This window comes from Oncorhynchus mykiss, chromosome 9 (genome assembly GCF_057628025.1).
Source record: "Oncorhynchus mykiss isolate SJ-2025 chromosome 9, ASM5762802v1, whole genome shotgun sequence".
Lineage (NCBI taxonomy): Eukaryota > Metazoa > Chordata > Actinopteri > Salmoniformes > Salmonidae > Oncorhynchus > Oncorhynchus mykiss.
Window position 1 is genome coordinate 1,537,470 of NC_143030.1, and position 17,646 is coordinate 1,555,115.

General features: G+C 42.1%; 1 protein-coding gene across 5 annotated transcripts in view; it reads right to left on the bottom strand.

Moving 5' to 3' along the window:
* The window catches only part of LOC118965953 (uncharacterized), a 55,646-nt gene that overhangs the window by 24,220 nt on the left and 13,780 nt on the right, over positions 1 to 17,646 (bottom strand). For all 5 annotated transcript variants that reach the window (XR_016482989.1, XR_016482991.1, XR_016482990.1 and 2 more), the window contains exons 3-5: positions 8,705 to 8,989; positions 8,416 to 8,523; positions 6,217 to 6,243 (exon numbers count right to left, since the gene is read on the bottom strand). Coding sequence is in view for 1 of the 5 variants with exons in the window: in XM_090183249.1 (XP_090039375.1) it covers positions 6,217 to 6,243; positions 8,416 to 8,523; positions 8,705 to 8,989 (420 nt within the window). In the remaining 4 variants the exon portion in view is untranslated. The remainder of the gene's footprint in view (positions 1 to 6,216; positions 6,244 to 8,415; positions 8,524 to 8,704; positions 8,990 to 17,646) is intronic.

Here is a 17,646-nt window from a genome sequence, read left to right on the forward strand (position 1 = left end):
AAGAGGACATTACTAGTCAGGTTAGATGTAGAGGACATTACTAGTCAGGTTAGATGTAGAGGACATTACTAGTCAGGTTAGATGTAGAGTTATATACTGTAGAACAAGAGGACATTACTAGTCAGGTTAGATGTAGAGGACATTACTAGTCAGGTTAGCTGTAGAGTTATATACTGTAGAACAAGAGGACATTACTAGTCAGGTTAGATGTAGAGTTATATACTGTAGAACAAGAGGACATTACTAGTCAGGTTAGATGTAGAGGACATTACTAGTCAGGTTAGATGTAGAGTTATATACTGTAGAACAAGAGGACATTACTAGTCAGGTTAGATGTAGAGGACATTACTAGTCAGGTTAGATGTAGAGGACATTACTAGTCAGGTTAGATGTAGAGTTATATACTGTAGAACAAGAGGACATTAGTAGTCAGGTTAGATGTAGAGGACATTACTAGTCAGGTTAGATGTAGAGTTATATACTGTAGAACAAGAGGACATTACTAGTCAGGTTAGATGTAGAGTTATATACTGTAGAACAAGAGGACATTACTAGTCAGGTTAGATGTAGAGGACATTACTAGTCAGGTTAGATGTAGAGGACATTACTAGTCAGGTCAGATGTAGAGTTATATACTGTAGAACAAGAGGACATTACTAGTCAGGTTAGATGTAGAGGACATTACTAGTCAGGTTAGATGTAGAGTTATATACTGTAGAACAAGAGGACATTACTAGTCAGATTAGATGTAGAGAACATTACTAGTCAGGTTAGATGTAGAGTTATATACTGTAGAACAAGAGGACATTACTAGTCATGTTAATGCGAATCACAGGGATTTGGGACATGTATGTTCATCCCTAACCCATATCTGTTCATCCCTAACCCATACCTGTCCACCCCTAACCTATACCTGTTCATCCCTCCCTAACCCACACCTGTTCATCCCTCCCTAACCCATACCTGTTCACCCCTAACCCATACCTGTTCATCCCTCCCTAACCCATACCTGTTCATCCCTCCCTAACCCATACCTGTTCATCCCTCCCTAACCCATACCTGTTCATCCCTCCCTAACCCATACCTGTTCATCCCTCCCTAACACATACCTGTTCATCCCTCCCTAACCCATACCTGTTCATCCCTCCCTAACCCATACCTGTTCATCCCTCCCTAACCCATACCTGTTCATCCCTCCCTAACCCATACCTGTTCATCCCTCCCTAACCCATACCTGTTCATCCCTCCCTAACGCATACCTGTTCATCCCTCCCTAACCCATACCTGTTCATCCCTCCGTAACCCATACCTGTTCACCCCTAACCCATACCTGTTCATCCCTAACCCATACCTGTTCATCCCTCCCTAACCCATACCTGTTCACCCCTAACCCATACCTGTTCATCCCTAACCCATACCTGTTCATCCCTAACCTACACCTGTTCATCCCTCTCTAACCCATACCTGTTCACCCCTCTCTAACCCATACCTGTTCATCCCTCCCTAACCCATACCTGTTCATCCCTCCCTAACCCATACATGTTCATCCCTCCCTAACCCATACCTGTTCATCCCTCCCTAACCCATACTTGTTCATTCCTCCCTAACCAATACCTGTGCATCCCTCCCTAACCCATACCTGTTCATCCCTAACCCATACCTGTTCATCCCTCGATAACCCATACCTGTTCATCCCTCCCTAACCCATACCTGTTCACCCCTCCCTAACCCATACCTGTTCACGCCTAACCCATACCTGTTCATCCCTCTCTAACCCATACCTGTTCATCCCTCCCTAACCCATACCTTTTCATCCCTCCATAACCCATACCTGTTCATCCCTCCCTAACCCAAACCTGTTCATCCCTCCCTAACCCATACCTGTTCATCCCTCTCTAACCCATACCTGTACATCCCTCCCTAACCCATACCTGTTAACCCCTAACCCATACCTGTTCATCCCTCCCTAACCCATACCTGTTCATCCCTAACCCATACCTGTTCATCCCTCCCTAACCCATACCTGTTCACCCCTAACCCATACCGGTTCATCCCTCCCTAACCCATACCTGTTCATCCCTCCCTAACCCATACCTGTTCATCCCTCCCTAACCCATACCTGTTCACCCCTAACCCATACCGGTTCATCCCTCCCTAACCCATACCTGTTCATCCCTCCCTAACCCATACCTGTACATCCCTCCCTAACCCATACCTGTTAACCCCTAACCCATACCTGTTCATCCCACCCTAACCCATACCTGTTCATCCCTAACCCATACCTGTTCATCCCTCTCTAACCCATACCTGTTCATCCCTCCCTAACCCATACCTGTTCATCCCTCCCTAACCCATACCTGTTCATCCCTAACCCATACCTGTTCATCCCTCCCTAACCCATACCTGTTCACCCCTCCCTAACCCATACCTGTTCACGCCTAACCCATACCTGTTCATCCCTCCCTAACCCATACCAGTTCACCCCTAACCCATACCGGTTCATCCCTCCCTAACCCATACCTGTTCATCCCTCCCTAACCCATACCTGTTAATCCCTCCCTAACCCATACCTGTTCATCCCTCCATAACCCATACCTGTTCATCCCTCCCTAACCCATACCTGTTCATCCCTCCCTAACCCATACCTGTTAACCCCTAACCCATACCTGTTCATCCCACCCTAACCCATACCTGTTCATCCCTAACCCATACCTGTTCATCCCTAACCCATACCTGTTCATCCCTCCCTAACCCATACCTGTTCACCCCTAACCCATACCTGTTCATCCCTCCCTAAACCAATACCTGTTCATCCCTCCCTACCCCATACCTGTTCATCGATCCCTAACCCATACCTGTTCACCCCTAACCCATACCTGTTCATCCCTAACCCATACCTGTTCATCCCTCCCTAACCCATACCTGTTCACCCCTAACCCATACCGGTTCATCACTCCCTAACCCATACCTGTTCATCCCTCCCTAACCCATACCTGTTCATCCCTCCCTAACCCATACCTATTCATCCCTCCCTAACCCATACCTGTTAACCCCTAACCCATACCTGTTCATCCCACCCTAACCCATACCTGTTCATCCCTAACCCATACCTGTTCATCCCTCTCTAACCCATACCTGTTCATCCCTCCCTAACCCATACCTGTTCATCCCTCCCTAACCCATACCTGTTCATCCCTCCCTAACCCATACCTGTTCATCCCTCCCTAACCCACACCTGTTTATCCCTCCCTAAACCATACCTGTTCATCCCTCCGTAACCCATACCTGTTCATCCCTCCCTAACCCATACCTGTTCATCCCTCCCTAACCCATACCTGTTCATCCCTCCCTAACCCATACTTGTTCATCCCTCCATAACCAATACCTGTGCATCCCTCCCTAACCCATACCTGTTCATCCCTAACCCATACCTGTTCATCCCTCCCTAACCCATACCTGTTCATCCCTCCCTAACCCATACCTGTTCACCCCTCCCTAACCCATACCTGTTCACGCCTAACCCATACCTGTTCATCCCTCCCTAACCCATACCTGTTCACCCCTAACCCATACCTGCTCATCCCTAACCCATACCTGTTCATCCCTAACCCATACCTGTTCATACCTAACACAGATCTTCATTGTAAAGGGTTTAAACACTGTTTCTCATGCATTGTTCAATGAACCATAAACAATTAATGAATATGCACCTGAGGAACGGTCGGTAAGACACTAACAGCTTACAGACAGTAGGCAATTAAGGTCACAGTTATGAAAACTTAGGACACCAAAGAGACCTTTCTACTGATTCTGAAAAACACCAAAATAAAGATGCCCGGGGTCCCTGCTCATCTGCGTGAACGTGCCTTAGACATGTTGCAAGAAGGCATGAGGACTGCAGATTTGGCCAGGGCAATAAATTGCAATGTCCGTACTGTGAGACGCCTAAGACAGCACTACAGGGATACAGGACGGACAGCTGATTGTCCTCGCAGTGGCAGACCACGTGTAACAACACCAGCACAGGATCGGTACATCCAAACATCACACCTGTGGGACAGGTACAGGATGGCAACAACAACTGCCCAAGTTACACCAGGAACGCACAATCCCTCCATCAGTGCTCAGACTGTCCGCAATAGACAGAGAGGCTGGACTGAGGGCTTGTAGGCCTGTAGGCAGGTCCTTACCAGACATCACCTGCAACAATGTCGCCTATGAGCACAAACCCACGGCGGGTGCCTTGGTGAAGAGTGGGGTAACATCTCACAGCAAGAACTGGTACAGTCCATGAGGAGGAGATGCACTGCAGTACAAACTTCTTGCGACTAGGGGGCGATATTTTAATTTTTGGATGAAAAACATTCCCTTTTAAACAAGATATTTTGTCAAGAAAAGATGCTCGACTATGCATATAATTGACAGCTTTGGAAAGAAAACACTCTGACGTTTCCAAAACTGCAAAGATATTGTCTGTGAGTGCCACAGAACTGATGTTACAGGCAAAACCCAGATAAAAATCCAACCAGGAAGTGCCGCATTTTTTGAAACCGCCTCATGCCAATGACTCCTTATATGGCTGTGAATGAGCTACGAATGAGCTTACGTTTTCCACGTATTCCCCAAGGTGTCTACAGCATTGTGACGTCTTTTTACGCATTTCCATTGAAGAATAGCCGTAAGGGACCATAGATAGCAAGTGGTCACATGGTGTCTCTCGCAGAAAATCTTGCGTAAAATACTGAGGTAGCCATTTTTCCAATCGCTTCTTATGAGAAACCAATTGCCTCGACGGATATATTATCGAATACATATGTTAAAAACACCTTGAGGATGGATCCTAAACAACGTTTGCCGTGTTTCTGTCGATATTATATTATGAACAAACGGAAGCTGTTTCGCCTACAAAACTAATATTTTTGGAAAAAAGGAAAATTTTCTATCTAACTGAGTGAAAGCATCCGAAGTTCTTCAAAGGTAAATTATTTAATTTGGTTGCTTTTTTTATTTTCGTGAAAATGTTGCCTGCTGCCAGCAGAGCCTAGCATAGCATTATGCCATGATAAACTTACACAAATGCTTGTCTAGCGTTGGCTGTAACGCATATTTTGAAAATCTGAGATGACAGTGTGATTAACAAAAGGCTAAGCTTGTGTTTGAATAAATTTATTATTTATTTGCGATTTTCATGAAACGTTTCTGTCCGCTCCGTTATGCTAATTCGTTTGAGGCTATGATTCCGCTCCCGGATTCGGGATTGCTAGTCGCAAAAGTTTAATGCAACTGGTGGCCACACCAGATACTGACTGTTACTTTTGATTTTGAACCCCCCCTTTGTTCAGGGACACATTATTCTGTTAGCCACATGTCTGTGGAACTTGTTCAGTTTATGTCTCAGTTGTTGAATCTTGTTATGTTCATACAAATACTTACACATGTTAAGATTACTGGATATAAACACAGTTGACAGTGATGATGTTTTGTATTTTTTTTGCTGAGATATATATATATAAGGTATACAGCCAGTAGAGGACTGGCCACCCCTCGGAGCCTGGAACCTCTCTACCCAGTACAGCCAGTTGAGGACTGGCCACCCCTCAGAGCTTGGTTCCTCTGGTCTACCCAGTACAGCCAGTAGAGGACTGGTCACCCCTCAGAGCCTGGCTCCTCACCCCAGTACAGCCAGTAGAGGACTGGTCACCCCTCAGAGCCTGGTTCCTCTGGTTTATCCAGAACAGCCAGTAGAGGACTGGTCACCCCTCAGAGCCTGGTTCCCCTGGTCTACCCAGTACAGCCAGTAGAGGACTGGTCACCCCTCAGAGCCTGGCTCCTCACCCCAGTACAGCCAGTAGAGGACTGGTCACCCCTCAGAGCCTGGTTCCTCTGGTCTACTCAGTACAGCCAGTAGAGGACTGGTCACCCCTCAGAGCCTGGTTCCTCTGGTCTACCCAGTACAGCCAGTAGAGGACTGGTCACCCCTCAGAGCCTGGTTCCTCTGGTCTACCCAGTACAGCCAGTAGAGGACTGGTCACCCCTCAGAGCCTGGTTCCTCTGGTCTACCCAATACAGACAGTAGAGGACTGGTCACCCCTCAGAGCCTGGTTCCTCTCAGTATTATAGTAATAAACCATGAGGTCTGTGATTAACAGTTGACCCATCAGTATTCTAGTAATAATCATAATCTCTATATGTGAAACCAACAAGACAACAACTTACCTTGTTCTTCCAGTAGTTCTCTACACTCTGTAGACAAAACAAATGTATAAAATACAAAAATAATCATTAAAAAGCTTAAACACAGTCTTTTAAAACACAAATTAATATACAGTATAACCATTAAAACCATGAGGTCTGTGAGAAACAGTTGACCCATCAGTGTTATAGAAGGTAACCTGGTATAAATGAATAGAGTCTAATGGACAGTATATGGGTCATTCCTAGTTATATCCTGATCTAATACAGGACTGGTCTGAAGGTAACCTGGTATAAATAAATAGAGTCTAATGGACAGTATATGGGTCATTCCTAGTTATATCCTGATCTAATACAGGACTGGTCTGAAGGTAACCTGGTATAAATGAATAGAGTCTAATGGACAGTATATGGGTCATTCCTAGTCATATCCTGATCTAATACAGGACTGGTCTGAAGGTAACCTGGTATAAATGAATAGAGTCTAATGGACAGTATATAGGTAATTCCTAGTTATATCCTGATATAATACAGGACTGGTCTGAAGGTAACCTGATATAAATGAATAGAGTCTAATGGACAGTATATGGGTCATTCCTAGTTATATCCTGATCTAATACAGGACTGGTCTGAAGGTAACCTGGTATAAATGAATAGAGTCTAATGGACAGTATATGGGTCATTCCTAGTTAGATCCTGATCTAATAGAGGACTGGTCTGAAGGTAACCTGGTATAAATGAATAGAGTCTAATGGACAGTATATGGGTCATTCCTAGTTATATCCTGATCTAATACAGGACTGGTCTGAAGGTAACCTGGTATAAATAAATAGAGTCTAATGGACAGTATATGGGTCATTCCTAGTCATATCCTGATCTAATACAGGACTGGTCTGAAGGTAACCTGGTATAAATGAATAGAGTCTAATGGACAGTATATGGGTCATTCCTAGTTATATCCTGATCTAATACAGGACTGGTCTGACGGTAACCTGGTATAAATGAATAGAGTCTAATGGACAGTATATGGGTCATTCCTAGTTATATCCTGATCTAATACAGGACTGGTCTGAAGGTAACCTGATATAAATGAATAGAGTCTAATGGACAGTATATGGGTCATTCCTAGTCATATCCTGATCTAATACAGGACTGGTCTGAAGGTAACCTGGTATAAATGAATAGAGTCTAATGGACAGTATATGGGTCATTCCTAGTTATATCCTGATCTAATACAGGACTGGTCTGAAGGTAACCTGATATAAATGAATAGAGTCTAATGGACAGTATATGGGTCATTCCTAGTTATATCCTGATCTAATACAGGACTGGTCTGAAGGTAACCTGGTATAAATGAATAGAGTCTAATGGACAGTATATGGGTCATTCCTAGTTATATCCTGATCTAATACAGGACTGGTCTGAAGGTAACCTGGTATAAATGAATAGAGTCTAATGGACAGTATATGGGTCAATCCTAGTTATATCCTGAACTAATACAGGACTGGTCTGAAGGTAACCTGGTATAAATGAATAGAGTCTAATGGACAGTATATGGGTCAATCCTAGTTATATCCTGATCTAATACAGACTGGTCTGAAGGTAACCTGGTATACATGAATAGAGTCTAATGGACAGTATATGGGTCATTCCTAGTTATATCCTGATCTAATACAGGACTGGTCTGAAGGTAAACTGGTATAAATTAATAGAGTCTAATGGACAGTATATGGGTCATTCCTAGTTATATCCTGATCTAATACAGAACTGGTCTGAAGGTAACCTGGTATAAATGAATAGAGTCTAATGGACAGTATATGGGTCATTCCTAGTTATATCCTGATCTAATACAGGACTGGTCTGAAGGTAACCTGGTATAAATGAATAGAGTCTAATGGACAGTATATGGGTCATTCCTAGTTATATCCTGATCTAATACAGGACTGGTCTGAAGGTAACCTGGTATAAATGAATAGAGTCTAATGGACAGTATATGGGTCAATCCTAGTTATATCCTGACCTAATACAGGACTGGTCTGAAGGTAACCTGGTATAAATGAATAGAGTCTAATGGACAGTATATGGGTCATTCCTAGAGGTCAAGGACCAGTCAGAGATCAAGGACCAGTCAGAGATCAAGGACCAGTCAGAGGTCAAGGACCAGTCAGAGATCAAGGACCAGTCAGAGGTCAAGGACCAGTCAGAGGTCAAGGTTAAACTCACCTGTATGTTTTCTCCAACACATGTAGACACAAGCTGCAAGAAAAACGACAACAGCTGCTGCTATTGGACCAACAATCAACGCCACTTGTGATTTAGGAAACACGTCATCTGAAACAGAGAAGTCATGTCAAACCATTACAACACTACATATATACTGTACAGGAAGTAAAGCATCATTTATACATACTACTGAACAGACCAATAAGGTCACACCCTAGGAAACCGTCCTCCTAACTAGTCTAACTAACTAGGGGTTTCAGGTATTTGGGTTAACCAATGAAGACCTCACCTGGGACATGAATCTCTGTCTCCTTCAGGTGGTTGATCTCCGGCTGTTGAACTCTACAGGTGAACCTGTTGGTGTCAGTCTGGTTCACGGTGACATGTCGTCTCACAGTGTAGCGGCCCTCTGAGTCCCTGTGTCTCTCTGGAGGTCCATCAGCAGGTAGGATGGTTCCAGAACTGTCCAGAAACTCAATCTCAGGTTCAGGAAACCTGCCTCCAGACTCACACTTCAGGACCACCCCCCAGTCTTTAGTTCCAACAATAGAGATCACTGGCTGAGATACAGCACCTACACAGATACAAGATAAAACAGAGATCACTGGCTGAGATACAGCACCTACAGATACAAGATAAAACAGAGATCACTGGCTGAGATACAGCACCTACAGATACAAGATAAAACAGAGATCACTGGCTGAGATACAGATACAAGATAAAACAGAGATCACTGGCTGGGATTCAGCACCTACACAGTTACAAGATAAAACAGAGATCACTGGCTGAGATACAGCACCTACACAGATACAAGATAAAACAGAGATCACTGGCTGAGATACAACACCTACACAGATACAAGATAAAACAGAGATCACTGGCTGAGATACAGCACCTACACAGATACAAGATAAAACAGAGATCACTGGCTGAGATACAGCACCTACAGATACAAGATAAAACAGAGATCACTGGTTGAGATACAGCACCTACAGATACAAGATAAAACAGAGATCACTGGCTGAGATACAGATACAAGATAAAACAGAGATCACTGGCTGAGATACAGCACCTACAGATACAAGATACAACAGAGATCACTGGCTGAGATACAGCACCTACAGATACAAGATAAAACAGAGATCACTGACTGAGAAACAGCACCTACACAGATACAAGATAAAACAGAGATCACTGGCTGAGATACAGCACCTACACAGATACAAGATACAACAGAGATCACTGGCTGAGATACAGCACCTACAGATACAAGATAAAACAGAGATCACTGGCTGAGATACAAGATAAAACAGAGATCACTGGCTGAGATACAGCACCTACACAGATACAAGATAAAACAGAGATCACTGGCTGAGATACAGAACCTACAGATACAAGATAAAACAGAGATCACTGGCTGAGATACAAGATAAAACAGAGATCACTGGCTGAGATACAGCACCTACACAGATACAAGATAAAACAGAGATCACTGGCTGAGATACAGCACCTACAGATACAAGATAAAACAGAGATCACTGGCTGAGATACAGCACCTACACAGATACAAGATACAACAGAGATCACTGGCTGAGATACAGCACCTACAGATACAATATAAAACAGAGATCACTGGCTGAGATACAACACCTACAGATACAAGATAAACCAGAGATCACTGGCTGAGATACAGCACCTACACAGATACAAGATAAACCAGAGATCACTGGCTGAGATACAGCACCTACAGATACAATATAAAACAGAGATCACTGGCTGAGATACAGATACAAGATAAAACAGAGATCACTGGCTGAGATACAGCACCTACAGATACAAGATAAAACAGAGATCACTGGCTGGGATACAGCACCTACAGATACAATATAAAACAGAGATCACTGGCTGAGATACAGATACAAGATAAAACAGAGATCACTGGCTGAGATACAGCACCTACAGATACAAGATAAAACAGAGATCACTGGCTGGGATACAGCACCTACAGATACAATATAAAACAGAGATCACTGGCTGAGATACAGATACAAGATAAAACAGAGATCACTGGCTGAGATACAGCACCTACACAGATACAAGATTTGTAGTTTGCATTTGTATTTATTATGGATCCCCATTAGTTCCTGCCAAGGCAGCAGCTACTCTTCCTGTGGTTTATTATGGATCCCCATTAGTTCCTGCCAAGGCAGCAGCTACTCTTCCTGGGGTTTATTATGGATCCCCATTAGTTCCTGCCAAGGCAGCAGCTACTCTTCCTGGGGTTTATTATGGGTCCCCATTAGTTCCTGCAAAGGCAGCAGCTACTCTTCCTGGGGTTTATCATGGGTCCCCATTAGTTCCTGCCAAGGCAGCAGCTACTCTTCCTGGGGTCCAACAACATTAAGGCAGTTGACACAATTTTAAACCATTACAATACATTCACAGATTTCACAACCCACTGTGTGCCCTCAGGCCCCTAGTCCACCACTACCACATATCTACAGTACTACATCCATGTAGGGTTGCACATTTTGGGGAATATTCAGAGGTGGAAACTTTCCGTGGGAATTAACGGGAATATATGGGAATTGCCTAGTCAACAACACTAAACACTTCCTGCTATTTAAGAAATGCCTAGTCAACATCATTAAACACTTCCTGCTATTTGAGAAATACCTAATCAACAACATTAAACACTTCCTGCTATCTGAGACATACCTAATCAACAACATTAAACACTTCCTGCTATTTGAGAAATACCTAGTCAACAACATTAAACACTTCCTGCTATTTGAGAAATACCTAATCAACAACATTAAACACTTCCTGCTATTTGAGAAATACCTAGTCAACAACATTAAACACTTCCTGCTATTTGAGAAATACCTAATCAACAACATTAAACATTAACAGAACCCTGCAGCACTCCAATATTAACAGAACCCTGCAACACTCCAATATTAACAGAACCCTGCAGCACCCCAACAATATTAACATAACCCTGCAGCACCCCAGTATTAACAGAACCCTGCAGCACTCCAATATTAACAGAACCCTGCAGCACCTCAATATTAACAGAAAGATGGTCAGAAGTCATGAGCAGAACCCTGCAGTACTCCAGTATTAACAGAACCCTGCAGCACTCCAATATTAACAGAACCCTGCAGCACTCCAGTATTAACAGAACCCTGCAGCACTGCAGTATTAACAGAACCCTGCAGCGCTCCAATATTAACAGAAAGATGGTCAGAAGTCATGAACAGAACCCTGCAGTACTCCAGTATTAACAGAACCCTGCAGCACCCCAATATTAACAGAACCCTGCAGCACTCCAGTATTAACAGAACCCTGCAGCACTCCAGTATTAACAGAACCGTGCCGCACTCCAGTATTAACAGAACCCTGCAGCACTCCAGTATTAACAGAACCCTGCAGCACTCCAGTATTAACAGAACCCTGCAGCACTCCATAATTAACAGAACCCTGCAGCACACCAGTATTAACAGAACCCTGCAGCACACCATAATTAACAGAACCCTGCAGCACTCCAGTATTAACAGAACCCTGCAGCACTCCAGTATTAACAGAACCCTGCAGCACTCCAGTATTAACAGAACCCTGCAGCACTCCAGTAATAACAGAACCGTGCCGCACTCCAGTATTAACAGAACACTGCAGCACTCCAGTATTAACAGAACCCTGCAGCACTCCAGTATTAACAGAACCCTGCAACACTCCAGTATTAACAGAACCCTGCAGCACTCCAGTATTAACAGAACCCTGCAACACTCCAGTATTAACAGAACCCTGCAGCACTCCAGTATTAACAGAACCCTGCAGCACTCCAGTATTAACAGAACCCTGCAACACTCCAGTATTAACAGAACCCTGCAGCACTCCAGTATTAACAGAACCCTGCAACACTCCAGTATTAACAGAACCCTGCAACACTCCAGTATTAACAGAACCCTGCAGCACTCCAGTATTAACAGAACCCTGCAACACTCCAGTATTAACAGAACCCTGCAGCACTCCAGTATTAACAGAACCCTGCAACACTCCAGTATTAACAGAACCCTGCAGCACTCCAGTATTAACAGAACCCTGCAGCACTCCAGTATTAACAGAACCCTGCAGCACTCCAGTATTAACAGAACCCTGCAGCACTCCAGTATTAACAGAACCCTGCAGCACTCCAGTATTAACAGAACCCTGCAGCACTCCAGTATTAACAGAACCTACAGCACTCCAGGATTAACAGAACCTACAGCACTCCAGTATTAACAGAACCTACAGCACTCCAGTATTAACAGAACCTACAGCACTCCAGTATTAACAGAACCTACAGCACTCCAGTATTAACAGAACCCTGCAACACTCCAGTATTAACAGAACCCTGCAGCACTCCAGTATTAACAGAACCCTGCAGCACTCCAGCATTACCATGTCATCAACCTGAATACATTGTGATGTAACACTGAGATAATCATTAAACCATAACAGCTTTACTTGAATGACATCAATAATTCACTGTGTCAAAAGCCTTGGACAAATCAATTAGCAAAGCAGCACAATGCTGTTGACTATACAATACATTCTCTATAGTATGTATTACTATCAGTACATAGTAACTACTGTGAGTCAACAGTAGGTAGTAGGAATATTGGGACACGGACAGTGAGTCAACAGTAGGAATATTGGGACACAACCAGTGAGTCAACAGTAGGAATATTGGGACACAACCAGTGAGTCAACAGTAGGTAGAAGGAATATTGGGACACAACCAGTGAGTCAACAGTAGGTAGAAGGAATATTGGGACACAGACAGTGTGACAGACCAGCAGAATACATGATCTATAACAGAGGAAGGAATGATGAGGGAGGAAGACCAGCTGAATACATGATGAGGGAGGAAGACCAGCTGAATACATGATCTATAACAGAGGAAGGAATGATGAGGGAGGAAGACCAGCTGAATACATGATCTATAACAGAGGAAGGAATGATGAGGGAGGAAGACCAGCTGAATACATGATGAGGGAGGAAGACTGTTGCAGTAATTAAATTCCTCTATGTTTTAACACCCAATTAAAATTAAACACTCTGTCAATTCATAAGGATTTGTATGACCCTTATTTTATAAAAATGGACAGAGCCCAGTCTTAAAGTCAAACAGCAGCTTTTATTCACGATAATACTGCTCCTTCCACATTTTACCACAGGTTATAAACTGAAAATGACAGAACATTTAGAAAACGCTGACATCTCTTCTTGACACTGGTGGAAAGGCTCTATAGCTCTCAAGCCTTCCCTCCTCACCTAGAGCCAAGGTCAGCAAGTGTAGATTAGCATTCTAGCCAGTCTGGTGATATAGTTCATTCATTTCTACCAAGGAACAGACAGTCATTGTTCTAATTCTTGATTATAAATGTTCCGTCTCTTCTTGACACTGGTAGAAAGGCTCTATAGTTCTCAAGCCTTCCCTCCTCACCTAGAGCCAAGGTCAGCCAGTGTAGATTAGCATTCTAGCCAGTCTGGCGATATAGTTCATTCATTTCTACCAAGGAACAGACAGTCATTGTTCTAATTCTTGATTATAAATGTTCCGTCTCTTCTTGACACTGGTAGAAAGGCTCTATAGTTCTCAAGCCTTCCCTCCTCGCCTAGAGCCAAGGTCAGCCAGTGTAGATTAGCATTCTAGGCAGTCTGGCGATATAGTTCATTCATTTCTACCAAGGAACAGACAGTCATAGTTCTAATTCTTGAATATATTTACACACATTATATTCAGTACTAGGATTAAAAATAAAATTCATACATATACAGTAACATAATAGTATTCTGATTAGTACATATACAGTAACATAATAGTATTCTGATTAGTACATATACAGTAACATAATAGTATTCTGATTAGTACATATACAGTAACATAATAGTATTCTGATTAGTACATATACAGTAACATAATAGTATTCTGATTAGTACATATACAGTAACATAATAGTATTCTGATTAGTACATATACAGTAACATAATAGTATTCTGATTAGTGCATATACAGTAACATAATAGTATTCTGATTAGTACATATACAGTAACATAATAGTATTCTGATTAGTGCATATACAGTAACATAATAGTATTCTGATTAGTGCATATACAGTAACATAATAGTATTCTGATTAGTACATATACAGTAACATAATAGTATTCTGATTAGTGCATATACAGTAACATAATAGTATTCTGATTAGTACATATACAGTAACATAATAGTATTCTGATTAGTACATATACAGTAACATAATAGTATTCTGATTAGTACATATACAGTAACATAATAGTATTCTGATTAGTGCATATACAGTAACATAATAGTATTCTGATTAGTGCATATACAGTAACATAATAGTATTCTTAGTGCATATACAGTAACATAATAGTATTCTGATTAGTACATATACAGTAACATAATAGTATTCTGATTAGTACATATACAGTAACATAATAGTATTCTGATTAGTACATATACAGTAACATAATAGTATTCTGATTAGTGCATATACAGTAACATAATAGTATTCTGATTAGTACATATACAGTAACATAATAGTATTCTGATTAGTGCATATACAGTAACATAATAGTATTCTGATTAGTACATATACAGTAACATAATAGTATTCTGATTAGTACATATACAGTAACATAATATGATTATGATTAGTACATATACAGTAACATAATAGTATTCTGATTAGTTCATATACAGTAACATAATAGTATTCTGATTAGTACATATACAGTAACATAATAGTATTCTGATTAGTACATATACAGTAACATAATAGTATTCTGATTAGTACATATACAGTAACATAATAGTATTCTGATTAGTCAGTCCTGATTGAAATGTATACATAATTAGTCATTATTGATAAAAATCCCCTTAACATATCCACCATTTGATTAAATATTATACATCCAATCACACATGTAGTTATATTGTAATATTAAAAAGCCTATTTCTATTTTTATTAGAGATATTTCTTGTCATCAAAACATCACCTAAACATAACCCACTACTTGCATTCGCACTGACTGTTTCTTAGGCCTACATCAGAATCATAACTCTTCTTATCAGGATTTTCGTTACAATCTTCATAAAAAAACAGTATTGAAACAAGATACAACCTAACCTCCCTAAATCAAATATAAATTCCCCGCAAATGAAGGATCCAGATTTGTCCACTTGTTCAGTATTCAGCACTCTACGGGTCAGAACCTGGAATCGGCCCGTACCTCACCATCTGTTGTGTCATCGATTTCTCCAGAGTCCTGGAAATAAGGTCTCGTACACAGGAAATTAGACAACAGCCACATAAAACTAAAACAGTCACACAGGTTAATGTAGCCCATAACACAGTGATCATAACATTTTTCCATTTTCCAAACATACTATCAAACCAGTTAGTCAAAGAGATATCCACCCCAGAGTTTTCTGCCAAACCGTGAGCCAGGGTGGTCAAACCAGCTGAGGCTTTGGTCACTGATCTGTCCGGAGCTGTGTTATTTGGGATGAAAGTACAACACATGTTCCCGAAGGTCACGCATACTCCTCCCTTTTCAGCCAATAACATATCTAATGCAATTCTATTCTGCCAAGCCATTAGGCTGGTTGCTTCAGTCTGTTCTGCCAAACTTTTAATAGCATCTCTGATATAATTGATAAAGCGCTGTTGATTATAATAAATATAATTAATCCAGTCCACGTTCTTATTGAGAGTAGACCACCAGAAAATGCTTGACTCTAATCCTGCTAGGATCGGATTTCTTGCTTTGAACTCATCTGGCACCTCCCGTGGAACCCCAATGTTATCAATATATACTCTGTCATCAAAAGACCCAGATGGAGTACCTCTTTTCTCCCGTTTGGCTAACTTCATGTCTTGGTGTTGAATGAGTGTGAAAGGCATTCCCAAATGTACAAGGGCACATAATCCTGTCCAATCTGCCGGTAATACTGGCCATAACATCATTCCCCCACACAACCTCCAGATGTCAGCCCTGGCCCACTTTACCTTATTGAAATCCCCAGAGTTCAACCAGCCTGTCAAATCAGACATGGTCCCGTCAGTGGTAATATTCTCTGTCCTATTGCAGGTACTAACTTCCCCCACATTTTTCCCATGTGTACTGTACCGGGCCAAACAGTAATATTCTCCTCTTGTCACTGTAAAGGGAGGAAGTCTTGATTTAAGGGGAACCTGGGGATATAAATAGTGCAAATCAATACAACTGTCATTATCTGGCATTCCTGCTTTCATGAACAGCTTTACCATACAGGCCATTCCCTTAGGGGAATTAACTCTGTTAAGTGGAAAAGGGATAGTTGTCAACTGAGGTTTAGCTGTGGCACAGGCATAACATTCTTCTTTAGCTACTGATCTGTCCGTATATTGAATCCATTCCAACCATAAATTGGAATCCCCAAACCCAGTCTCCACCTCTATAACTTCTTTAAGGTCTTTGGTCTGAACTATTCGTACTGGTCCTTTACCCTGGATGATTACACTAGGAATATCCGTTGTGTTAGAGAGATTGGTTGAACTCCGGCCGATCACATTCTCCTTATCAACTCTAACCTCTGCCACCTGGAACGGTACCATAGTATCAGTTGAAAACTGGTCGAAGCCTACATACCATAACCAGAGATCCTGGGTCTTGACCGCTTTAATGTTAATTCGCACCTTTGTACAATACTTCCTCTGCTCGGGAACACAGTCCAAAACACCAACCCTTACTATACTCCATCTGGTCCCAAATTGGGTGTATGGGTTTACGTAGCCATCCCTTTCAGTGTGAGCTATGACCTGGCTCCATGAATTACACTGTGATTTACACAAATACTTCCCATAGAGACCCATGGTCCTTGACCACCAAGGAGTGAATGACCCCATTTGGTCTACATAGAATTCGACTGAGATATCCTTACCCAATTCCACTCTCACTTCCTTACTGTTTTGTTTCAGTGACCTTTTGAGATGCTTTGGTAACATCAAAGTTCCCTCATCTAGCACATGAGTCAAGTTACTCTCTTTGGCATTCTCCGGGGGGGTCATGGTGGATCAGGAATATGGCCCCCACAATAAAACAGCTCAGGACGGTCAGCGCACATGTGAAGCCCCACCCTCTCCCCGAGAACATATCAACAGCCAGAGGCCAAGC